Genomic DNA, 12,274 nt, shown 5'->3' on the forward strand with positions numbered 1-12,274 from the left:
ACCCTTCGCCTCAAAACGGTATTAAGTCGGGATGGTTAACTCTCTCCTTACCGACAATTCTCAAAACATTTACTTAAAGGTCATACCTACCGGACACATAAATTGACTTTTTAAACTCAAAGTTAAGCGCACAAAGTGCATGCTATACATAATTTTGTAGATCAAAACAAGCGGTACAATACAGTTTTAAGTTCTTTTAAATATAACAACATTGTGATTTAAAAAACAAATCTGAAAGAGAAAAATGTTTGTTGTATCGCTACGAATGTGACGATTTTCGGTAAGGAGAGGGTTAAGATGTTGAAAATTGAATTTATAGCCAGAATTATCAGTCTTGTGTTGATTTTGTATGTTTTATTGAGGAGAATGGATACCATATTTAGGGTATTAATGCCAACAATTTATATTTTTGACCAGTTTTAACATTTAATTCGGCTTTTAAGCATAAGATGGTTCATTCCGACATAATACCGTTTTGAGACGATGGGTCACAAAGGTAAAAAATGTTGTACGTAGCTCCTCGCCAATCAATCACATCATCAAACACTTGTCTTTATTCTTTACCACTTTCCGGTTATCCGGCCGTTTCCCCGACCAGAATCCCATATTCCTACACTCCGTGATAACGAACTCGTCCACATCCACGCCATAATAGATGTCGAGGTCATAGGTCAGGGAGAGTTTACTAACGTGGATAGGGGTGCTGGTTTTACGTTCTGCATTCTCCAGCTCGTGTTGGATCTTGTCTGTGTCGAGGGGTCCTCCAAGGTAGTTCCTTGTGGCAAGTTCTAGATTCACTGCAGGCAAAGCTGTTGAAGATTACATTTCAAAAGAATGCAACATCAGTGATAATAATAATAATAATAATAATAATAATAATAATAATAATAATAATAATAATAATAATAATAGTAATAATAATAATAATAATAATAAAAATAATAATAATAATAATAATAATAATAATAATAATAATAATAATAATAATAATAATAATAATAATAATAATAATAATAATAACAATAACAATAACAATAACAATAACAATAATAATAATAATAATAATAATAATAATAATAATAATAATAATAATAATAATAATAATAATAATAATAATAATAATAATAATGATGATGATGATGATGATGATGATGATGATGATGATGATGATGATGATGATGATGATGATGATGATGATGATGATGATGATGATGATGATGATGATGATGATGATGATGATGATAATAATAATAATAATAATAAAGTGATCTTCTATAGCGCTAAATGCCGAAGCCTCAAAGCGCTTTACAATACTTATCAAACCATAAACACGCTAATACCGAGCCAAACAGACACATACACACACACACACACACACACACACACACACACACACACACAACAGTAACAGTCGCACACACTAACTATGCAAGTTTTACAAAATGAAGAATGAGAGCACAGACAACTGCTTGAAGCTGGTTGGATGGGAGAAACCATTTCATTCTTTGCAAAATATCAACCAATAGGCTTCAACAGTCGTGACGTCACTTCCCTCGTAATGACGCATAGTAACTTAGTAACTGGTTCTAAACTATCGGAACAATGGCAGACGCCATTACGAAATACTTCTCGGACGAACATAAAAGTGTATCCAGAGGAGAAAAACATTATAAAACTGATCATGTTTTGACTTTTATACATTCTGATCACATGACATGTGGAAAAGTTTCTAGTCGGTATGAAGAATAAAAAGGACCGATTTTCTTTGTTTAGAACCAAGCTGCTGGTTGCTGGGCGGATGTGACATCAGACTATTGAATCCTATTAAAAGCCTCAATCTTTCGCCTACGAAACAATCATTCAGATAATTAGTAAGGGCGTCGAGCCAATCCACACCCAATAGGGAATGAGATTAGCGGAAGAGTAGCGTCCCTTGATTGGACGTCACCCATAGTCTGTGACGTCACCGGCGGAAAAGTTATTAGAGAGAGAACGTCATGTTGGTTGCGCGCATGCGTCTCTCGTCCTCGGGAAGCGAGGACCAGAGACGCACGCGCACAACCGACATGACGTTCTCTCTCTAATAACTTTTCCGCCGGTGACGTCACAGACTATGGGCGACGTCCAATCAAGGGACGCTACTCTTCCGCTAATCTCATTCCCTATAGATAGAATGCGCTTGGCCAAGGAGTTCACAACATTGCCATCCGGAAGTATAACGGACCAACACACACAACTCTGTGTAACCATGAACTTTTATAGTCTGGTTAATACAGTTTAGTGAGAACAACTCACAAACGCGGATGGCAAAAACAATAACAAAGGCCTGTGTGACGTTATCTTCGTTCTATCTATACACTACAATGCGTCATGTTTAACCTCAGCAATTCAAATTCGAAAATACGGACATAGCATAGCATGTCACGGACATAACCATTACCCACGGGAGGACGACTGTCATGGGAAAAGCAAACCGTGAGTAAAATTCAATAATTTTGTTATTTAATTGAGCTTTCATATAGAGCAATATCCACACAATGTGCTCAAAGCGCTTTACAAGGGAAGGGGTCCCCTGAACAATACAGTACAACAAATGTGACCCATTGCCTCAAAACGGTATTATGTCGGAACGAACCATATGCTTAAAAGCCGAATTAAATGTTAATCTGGTCAACAATATAAATTGTTGGCATTAGCACCCTAAAATATGGTATCCATTCTCTCCAATAAAACATACAAACTCAACACAAGTCTGATATTTCTGGTTATAAATTAAATTTTCAACATCTTAACCAACCCGACTTAATACCGTTTTGAGGCGAAGGGTCACAAATGGGATCAGAAGTTGTCTATAGATAGTGTTCGAAGTTGACGTCACTCAGGTCTTTGTTATTGTTTTTTTTTTTTGTTGTTTTTTTTTTTCTTTTTTTTTTTTTGTTTGCCACCCGCGTTTATGAGTCATCATCATCATTGCCTTTTTCACCCTGGGTCAGGGTATAGACCACAGACAAACAGTTTCCGTCCTTCTCTATCCTGAGCTATCTTTTTAATCTCATTCCAGGTCTTACCTGTATATCAGCTTCTTTAATTCTTCTCCATGTTCCTCGTGGCCTTCCCCTTCATCTTCTGCCCTGAGGGTTCCAGTCCAATACTTTATGCAGCCTGTATCGTCTCATCTCAGTCACAACTTGAGAGCTTTTTCCTGCTTCATACATGGTGCGAACGTTCCACGACGCAATTCGAAGCTGCTTGTTTGGCGAAGACGTCATCGGGTCAGCAGAGTCCTTTCGGCTTTGTCTGTTGTCCTTCATAAATTCTGTCATTCCAGAAACTCTTCGGTCGCCCAAGCTAAAAACGACCATGGTTACACCAATTTTTGTGTGTTGGTCCGTTATACTTCTGGATGGCAATGTTGTGAGCTCCTTAGCCAAGCGCATACTATCTATACTATGTGATGACGTAACAAAGGCTGCGCTCTGACCAAAGAATTGATGTCTTGGGCAAAGCACGTAGCATTCAATTAATCATCACACACAGCTCTAGTTTGAATGAAAAGATGGCTAAAGGAGGCGATTACCAGTATTTTAATTTATAATTGGATTCAGTAGTCTGATGTCACGCCGCCCGGCAACGGCGGCCATCTTGGTTCTAAACAAAGAAAATCAATCCTTTTTATTCTTCATGCTGGCTAGAACTTTTCATATGCCTTGTGATCAGAATGTGTAAAAGTCAAAAAATGATCAAATGTATATGTGTTTTTTTCCCCTCTGGATACGCTTTTATGCTCATCGGAGAAATATTTCATACGGCGTCCGCCATTGTTCCGATAGTTTAGAGCCAGTGTTACTAAGTTACCATGCGTCATTAGGAAGGAAGTGACGTTACGACTGTTGAAGAGTATTGTTCTTTTTTCTCTGTCAATGAAGGCACAATAAACAGATTTTTCTCTAATCTCATAAACTGAACAAAATTAAAGCCAATTTGTGCGGCTATGTGGTCTAGTGGTATGACACTCGCTTTTGGATCGGAAGGTCTTGGGTTTGAGCCTCGCTCGGCGCATAGTTGAGTCCTTGGAGAAGGCTCTTTACTCACATTCTCTCACCGTAAAATGATTACCTGGCCGTTAACAGCGTCCGAAAAAAACGTCTCTGTCCGAAAAAAAATTGTAATATCGCCTAACAGGCGTCATGTACCGTCCTACATGTTAAACGTTGCTGTTAGCCAGGGGGCGCTTATAAAGCGCTTTGAACACATTTAGTGGATATTGTTCTATATAAAAAAAATCTCCAAGAAAATCAAGCTCAATTACAGAGTTTCATCCATAAGGCTAGACCATAACGTTGGGTCACAGTAAACTAGAAGAGGGCCAAACTTAACTAGAGAGAGAGAGAGAGAGAGAGAGAGAGAGAGAGAGAGAGAGAGAGAGAGAGAGAGAGAGAGAGAGAGAGAGAGATGGAGAGGGGGGAGAGAGGGAGGGAAAGAGAGAGAGAGGGGGGAGGGAAAGAGAGAGAGAGAGAAGAGAGAGAGAGAGAGAAGAGAGAGAGAGAGAGAGAGAGAGAGAGAGATGGAGATGGGGGAGAGAGGGAGGGATAGAGAGAGAGGGGGAGGGAAAGAGAGAGAGAGAGATAGATAGAGAGAGAGAGAGAGAGCAAGAGAGAGATAGGGAGAGAGAGAGAGAGAGAGAGAGATAGAGAGAGAGAGTCCTTTACCTCTCTGGTTTAAGAGAAATTGGTAAGCTGGTATCACAGACTGCGGGTCTAACAGGTGGAGTTTTAGAAAGAGAGCATTCATTTCCTTGTTGTAACCATCCTCCGTCAGCCGGCCCTCCACTATCATCCTTTGAATGGCTTTGGTCCAGGCGGGCTCCATGATTCGGGAGATCAATCGGTCAGCCCAGATATGACTTTTTGATGAAAGAATATAATGGAAGTTCCCGATGAAATGTGACCCCTCGTCTCAAAACGGTATTATGTCGGGATGGACCAGATGCTAAAAAGCCAACTTAAAGTTAAACTGGTCAAAAATATGAAACGTTGGTATTTAGTGAGACGAGGGGTCACAAATAGGATATATCTATCTATCTATATTCATGCATTTATAGAAGAGACGTAAAACAAACAAACATGAAAGAACTGTAAGGCCAGAAAACGCTTCCTTCTTCTTCTTCTTCTTCTTCGTTCCTCTGATGGACATCTATGGCTGCAGTCCGATATCTGCTATGAAGTCTGTGGTCCGCTTTAGGTCCTCAGCCTCACCATAGAGCTTTGTGTTGAGTGTTGTAGGGGTGACCCAGTGGTTCGAACGTTGCACGTTGTATAATGGATTGTATCCATCGATTGAAACGATTAATTATTTTTTTTCTTATATGTTGACATCAATATACCTTTTCTAGATATTTATATCTTTACACTTTTATAATCTGTATGTCCCTTAATTTACACTATGTAATTATTCTTACAGCCTACAATGTTATTACACTATATATACTTATTACCAAATTTTATTTTACCACATTATATTTACGTATATTATGTTTATGTATGTATCATTGTCGGCATTTTATACGTCTGTACAAAAATTTCATTTTGGATGAATAAAGTACATTATTATTATTATTATTATTATTATTATTATTATTATTATTATTATTATTATTATTATTATTATTATTATTATTATTATTATTATTATTATTATTATTATCATTATCATTATCATTATCATTATTATTATTATTATTATTATTATTATTATTATTATTATTATTATTATTATTATTATTAAAATATCCCCAGTACAACAATGTTAAAACAGGCCCGTAATTGCGTCGGGTTATCAGACCTGCCAATATGTGCAACTTGGTCTGAAGCAATGTAAGAAAATATATGAAACTTTTAACCAACTATACCTAGTGTGTTCGGCTATGTGGTCTTGAGGTATGACACTAGCTTTCGGATCGGAAGGTCCAAGGTTCGAGCCTCGCTCAGCGCGTAGTTGAGTCCTTGGAAAAGGCTCTTTACTCACATTCTCTCATCGTACTCAGGTGTAAAATGAGTACCTCGCCGTTAACAGCGTTATCTCTGTCCGAAAAATTGTAATATTTCAACAGGCGTCATGTCCCATCCTAAATGTTAAATGTTGCTGTTGACCAGCAAGGGACCCTTGTAAAGCGCATTGAGCACATTTAGTGGATATTGCGCTATATAAAAGCTCAATTTAAAGCTCATATATGTGCATCTAAGTCTGAAGCAATGTATGAATATATATACATATATATATATATATATATATATATATATATATATATATATATATATATATATATATATATATATATATATATAACTTTTAACAACCTAAACCTAATGTAAATGGAGGCTTACCCGTCAGATCCCATAAAATCTCGTAATCTCACGTTTGTTTTGGCGTCCTTGACAACATCAGGATAGACTTGTGTATACAACTGAAATCCTGTGTGAGAAAATGAATTCATTACCCTTAGCAACCAGACAATTCTTTTAGGAGAAAATCCTACCAATGTATAGATCGTATGCGCTTGGCAAAGAAGCTCACAACATTGCCACCCGGAAGTATAACGGACCAACACACAAAACTGTGTTTAACCTTGAGCGTTTATAGTCTGGTTAATTCAGGTTAGTGAGAATTACTCATAAACGTGGATGGAAAAAAAAAAACAATAACAAAGACATGAGTGACGTCAACTTCATTCTATCTATAGATAGTATGCAGATGACGTCACTCAGGCCTTTGTTATTGTTTTTGCCATCCGCGTTTGTGAGTTGTTCTCACTAAATTGTATTAACCAGACTATAAAAGTTCAGGGTTACACAGAGTTTGTGTGTTGGTCCGTTATACTTCCGGATGGCAATGTTGTGAACTCCTTGGCCAAGCGCATTCTATCTATAGATGGAACGAACTTATCTGCATACTATCTATACTCAGCTATTTGTTATTGTTTTTAGACAGCCATTTTTATTATTAGTTCTCACAGGTACTCATTATACATCCGAGTACGGTGAGAGAATGTAAATAAAGTCTTTTCCAAGGACTCAACTATGCGCCGAGCAAGGCTCGAACCCAGGACCTTCCGATCGGAAAGCGAGTGTCATACCACTAGACCACATAGCCGCATGACCTATTGTACCATCCATCAAGAAAAGAATGAATAAATAAATAAATGAATCTGACTCGCCACCTCAATCTGGTGAATTATGGCAAAATGGAGAAAATAACAAAAGTCAAATTTGAAAATGAGATTCTATAATAAATACGTCCATTTTGTATTTAACAATGCAAGAAAAATCTCCCAATAAAGTGTAAAAGGCTCTTTTCTCACATTCTCTCACCGTTGTTACTCAGGTGTAAAATGAGTACCTGGCCGTTATCAGCGTCATCTCTGTCGGGAAAAAAAAATGTAATATCGCCTAACAGGCGTCATGTCTATTTCTATATACGTGTTGCTGTTGGCCATGGACCCTTTGTAAAGCGTTTTGAGCACGTTTAGAAGACATTGCTCTAATTGCTCTACTTTAAAAAAAAAATGAAATGTTACCCAAGTTTAATATTTGTGACCCTCCGTCTCAACACGGTATTATGTCGGGATGATTCAGACCCTAGAAAATGAATTTAGAGATAGAATGATGAAAAATTGGACCTTAGAAGTTTTTGCAAATCAAAAAATAGTATTTATACTCCAGCATGACGTAGAGAAATTAAACCCAAGTTTGGTATTTGTGGCTATGAATTCAATTTCCATAACCGAGTGCATTCCGACATAATACCGCTTTGACACGGCGGGTCACATTTTGATTGTGAATCGAACTTTCAGCACCTATGTCATATAATCCGTTTTGAAGTTGTGGGTCACAAATACATAAACGACAAACAAATAAATAATAACTTGTTTAATAATAAATAGTTTAGTAAATTGCTCAATAGTTAAAGAGATATACGAATTGTTAAATAAGTTTTAAGGGGACAGCGTGGTTCAACGGTACGGTCTTTGCTTCGTACCCGAAAGGTACCGAGTTCGTTCACCCGCCGCTGCGTTGTGCGTCCTTGAGCGAGCCACTTCGCCCCAGCTCAATTTGCGGCGCTGCACTGTGGCTGACGCCTGAGTTACTCCAGTGTTACCTTGGAATAGACCCTGGAGACAAATTTCCCCTATGGGACGAATAAAGGGAATTTTTATTATTGTTATTATTATTATCATCATCATCATCATCATCATCATCATCATCATCATCATCATCATCATCATCATCATCATTATCATTATCATTATCATTATCATTATCATTATTATTATTATTATTATTATTATTATTATTATTATTATTATTATTATTATTATCAGTATTATTATCTTTTAAATAAATAAATCAATCCATTCACATACAAACAACCTCGGATACGAACCTAATTTTTTCCAGTTCAGACTGTCGTAGATCTCCATGAGAGCCTCGTCCACGGCGTCTCTGTTGATTGTGTCGTGAAATCCGTAGGCGTCTTTGGTCTTGGAAATGGCGCTGGCGAGGAAGGCGTAGGCAAGGGAGTCGATCGGGAAATTCCTCAAGTCTACCAACTTCAGGCCTGGTGGGGGCTCAAAACTTGGGAAAAACACCTAAGAGGGGAAAGTGGGTGGGGGGGGGGGGAAGATGGAAAAGTACACATACATATCATAAGATAGAGCATATTATTATTCGAAGTGACTATTCTCATCCCCCTAGTCTAGGATGCTAGTCTTCATAATAGTAGTCCACAATTGTTGTATGTTTAATCCAAAGGTTGTAATGCAGTAATTTGTTAAGTTTCTTGTCACAAGTTGCACAATTAAAAAAAAAAATCAATCAAATCCAAATCGCAAAAAGCCGGCGACGTTTTTTTCGGTAATCCAATCGGCCGGGGGGGGGGGGGGGTGAGAATAGAGGCATCCATTATTATTAATAAAAAAAAAATTTAAAAAAAAATTAAGCTTTTATATAGCGCAATATCCGCTAAACGTGCTCAATGCGCTTTACAATGGGTCCCTGGCCAATAGCAACATTTAACATGTAGGACGGGCCATGACGCCTGTTAGGCGATATTAAAAATTTTCGGACAGAGACAACGCTTTTAACGACCAGGTAATCATTTTACACCTGAGTACGATGAGAGAATGTGAGTAAAGAACCTTTTCAAAGGACTCAACTATGCACCGAGCGAGGCTCGAACCCAGAACCTTCCGATCTGATAGCGAGTGTCATACCACTAGACCACATAGCCGCACAGTAAAGTCTAAAAGAAATAAAAACATTGTTTTAGTGAGTCAACCCTCTCCTTACCAACTAAAGAAAATCGTCACATTCGTTACAATACAACCAAAATATTTCTTATTCAATGTCTCTTGTACATAATAAAATTTAAAGAAACTAGTAAAAAGCCCGCAATTTCGCGGGGAAAGAACTATTTTCATTCGATATTGCCAGAATCATTTTCTTGATTAGTTTGATTACGATTAGATGCACACTTTAATCGATGTGCTTGTCGTCGCTGCCATGCTTTATTCGGCATGATTTTAGTTTAGCAGTCAGTAGATATCAATATCAATAAGTCGCAAGTCTTTACCACGCTTTACTTGGGAGTGCTTTGCACTACCTTCAATACTTCACAAATTAAAATGGCGGCCGAGAATCAAAACAATGGTCAAATTAGGAAATTTTAAACTTTCACAAATCTATCAAGGTTTGTTCTAGAGTTTTTAAAATGCTTTTATATGATGACAAATTGAATAAATAAACACCTGACAAAAGATCAACGGTGACAATACAAATTGAATGAATACTGGGGATGTAGGAGCTTTCGGAATGTCTCCCCTTTACTTATGTGAGGTCAAATGAGAATCTGAAGCGGACGCGAAAAATATCAAGTCCCCGAATCTGTTTACTTTTGGTTTGTTCGGGCTAGAAGCTAGACAGAACCAATTGACAGTTTGCCGAAACGTTTAACTAAATATTTACCAGGGCAATAATTATCACATCGATGGCATAAAAACGACAGTAATATCAGCAGTAATATTAGTTGATGTTGTTAATCGGTGAAACTTGTTTAAAATTTCTGTAAATCCGAATACCGTCATGTGATCAAGTGAATTATATCACTATGAATGCCACGATTTGCTGAAAAAATGCCAATCCGACAGTTCCTAGCAAACACACCCCCCCCTCCCCCTCCTTTTGCTCAGGAATTTCTCTACTTGATGGACACCCTCCCCCCCCCCCTTTTTTTTTTTCACCACATTCCAAAACACACACACACACACACATGTATACACCACACACATACACACACACGCACACATACAAACATACACGCAATGAGAACACACTACTACATAACAACACTGATCACCGCTAAATCAACACAACGGAAGTAAGGACTCTACTGGACAGATAGAGTTGAGGGTGTGGCCATGAGATGTTAGTGTCTTCGGTAAATTTTTTATGATATCTGTTTGACTTTACGAACTTTCAAACTGACTTTAAATTATAAAAGGAAATCAAGTTATCTGTTTATCTATCTGTAAAAAATACATTTCTCTTTTTCAAATCTTTCAGTAGAGTTGTGCGCCGTATCAATTTTTTTATTGACTTCAATAAGCACAATGTTCTCCACAAGGCTATAATTTTTAAAGAAAGGATAAACAACAGTGTGTTGTAGAGCATGTTTTGCTAAAGAAATTATGTATTGCAAGAACGTTACTGCTATAGGGAATGAGATTAGCGGATGAGTAGCGTCCCTTGATTGGACGTCACCTTACAGAGAGAACGTCAACTTAAAGATCGCTGAGAAACTATCTAACTAACCGCGCGGTTTCACAGGAAGCGAGGACGAGAGACGCATGCGCGAACGATAATGACGTTCTCTCTAATAACTTCTTCGCCGGTGACGTCCAATCAAGGGACGCTACTCTTCCGCTAATCTCATTCCCTATTGAGTTTGAGTGATAAAAAATATATTTTTGTGTTAATTTGGTGTGAAGTTTAGGGGAAAATCCTGAAAATGGCTGGTAAGGAGAGAGTTAATGAATACAATTAAAAATAAAATAAAATTCCCTTTATTCATCCCCAAGTGGGAATTTGTCTTTAGGGTCTATTCCAAGGGAAGACTGGATAACCCAGGCGTCAGCCGCAGAACAGCGCCGCAAAGTGAGCTAGGGCGAGGTGACTTGCTCAAGGCCACACAACGCAGCGGCGGGTGATTGAACTCGGTACCTTTCGGATACGAAGCAAAGACCGAACCGCTGAGCCACGCTGTCCAAATGAAGACATCAATTCCGTTTTAATAAGGCGATTCCAGGAGTGAGGATTGTTTTAACAGCAGACTGGAAACACTCCCTATGCAATCCCTATGTAAATACAACCAGTCATGCGCGGTCCTGTGGGAAGCCAAGCGGTCTTAAGCCCCTTGTTCACCGCTTGTGTTTCATCATAAATTTAGATACAAGTTATACACTATTTCGGTTCTGTGAAGGATACTTTTCCATTATAGATATTTCGAAGATGAGGTCACTCAGGTCTTTGTTATTGTTTTTTTTTGCCATCCGCGTTTATGAGTAATGCTCACTGAATTGTATTAAACTGACTATAAACGTTCATGGATACACACAGTTTTGTGTTTTGGTCCGTTATACTTCCGGATGGCAATGTTATGAGCTTCTTAGCCAAGCGCATACTATCTATAGACCCATAAAAGTCAACCCAGTTATTTGAAAGACTGAAATGGTTTTTTTTTTCATATTTCATTACTTGAAAGAAAAAAAAGTAAATATCTGACGCCATCAAAATCCTTTCTTAAAAAAATATAGCCTTGTGGAGAACATTGTGCTTATTTGAGTCAATAAAAAAATTGATACGGCGCACAACTCTACTGAAAGATTTGAAAAATAGAAATGTATTTTTTACAGATAGATAAACAGATAACTTGATTTCCTTTTATAATTTAAAGTCAGTTTGAAAGTTCGTTAAGTCAAAGAGATATCATAAAAAATTTACCGAAGACACTAACATCTCCTGGCCTACTCTATCTGTACAGTAGAGTCCTTACTTCCGTTGTGTTGATTTAGCGGTGATCAGTGTTATGTAGTAGTGTCATTGCGTGTATGTTTATGTGTATGTGTGTGTGTGTGTGTGTGTGTGTGTGTGTGTGTGGTGTATAGGTAGTATGCACTTGGCTAAGAAACTCATAACATTGCCATCCGGAAGTATAACGGACC

At 37.8% G+C, this 12,274-nt stretch overlaps 1 protein-coding gene across 7 annotated transcripts in view; it reads right to left on the reverse strand.

Moving 5' to 3' along the window:
- Nucleotides 1-406: 406 nt before the first annotated feature.
- LOC144956750 (uncharacterized) overlaps nt 407-12,274 on the reverse strand; it is a 41,299-nt gene continuing 29,431 nt past the window's right edge. For all 7 annotated transcript variants that reach the window (XM_078887436.1, XM_078887437.1, XM_078887435.1 and 4 more), the window contains 4 exons: nt 8,440-8,644; nt 6,384-6,471; nt 4,710-4,903; nt 407-809 (listed from right to left, as the gene is read on the reverse strand). In XM_078887436.1, coding sequence (XP_078743562.1) covers nt 532-809; nt 4,710-4,903; nt 6,384-6,471; nt 8,440-8,644 — 765 coding nt within the window. In that variant the 3' untranslated portion in view covers nt 407-531. The remainder of the gene's footprint in view (nt 810-4,709; nt 4,904-6,383; nt 6,472-8,439; nt 8,645-12,274) is intronic.

This window comes from Berghia stephanieae, chromosome 11, assembly GCF_034508935.2.
Source record: "Berghia stephanieae isolate SIO BIC M18660-M18661 chromosome 11, UCSD_Bste_1.3, whole genome shotgun sequence".
Classification (NCBI taxonomy): Eukaryota; Metazoa; Mollusca; class Gastropoda; order Nudibranchia; family Aeolidiidae; genus Berghia; species Berghia stephanieae.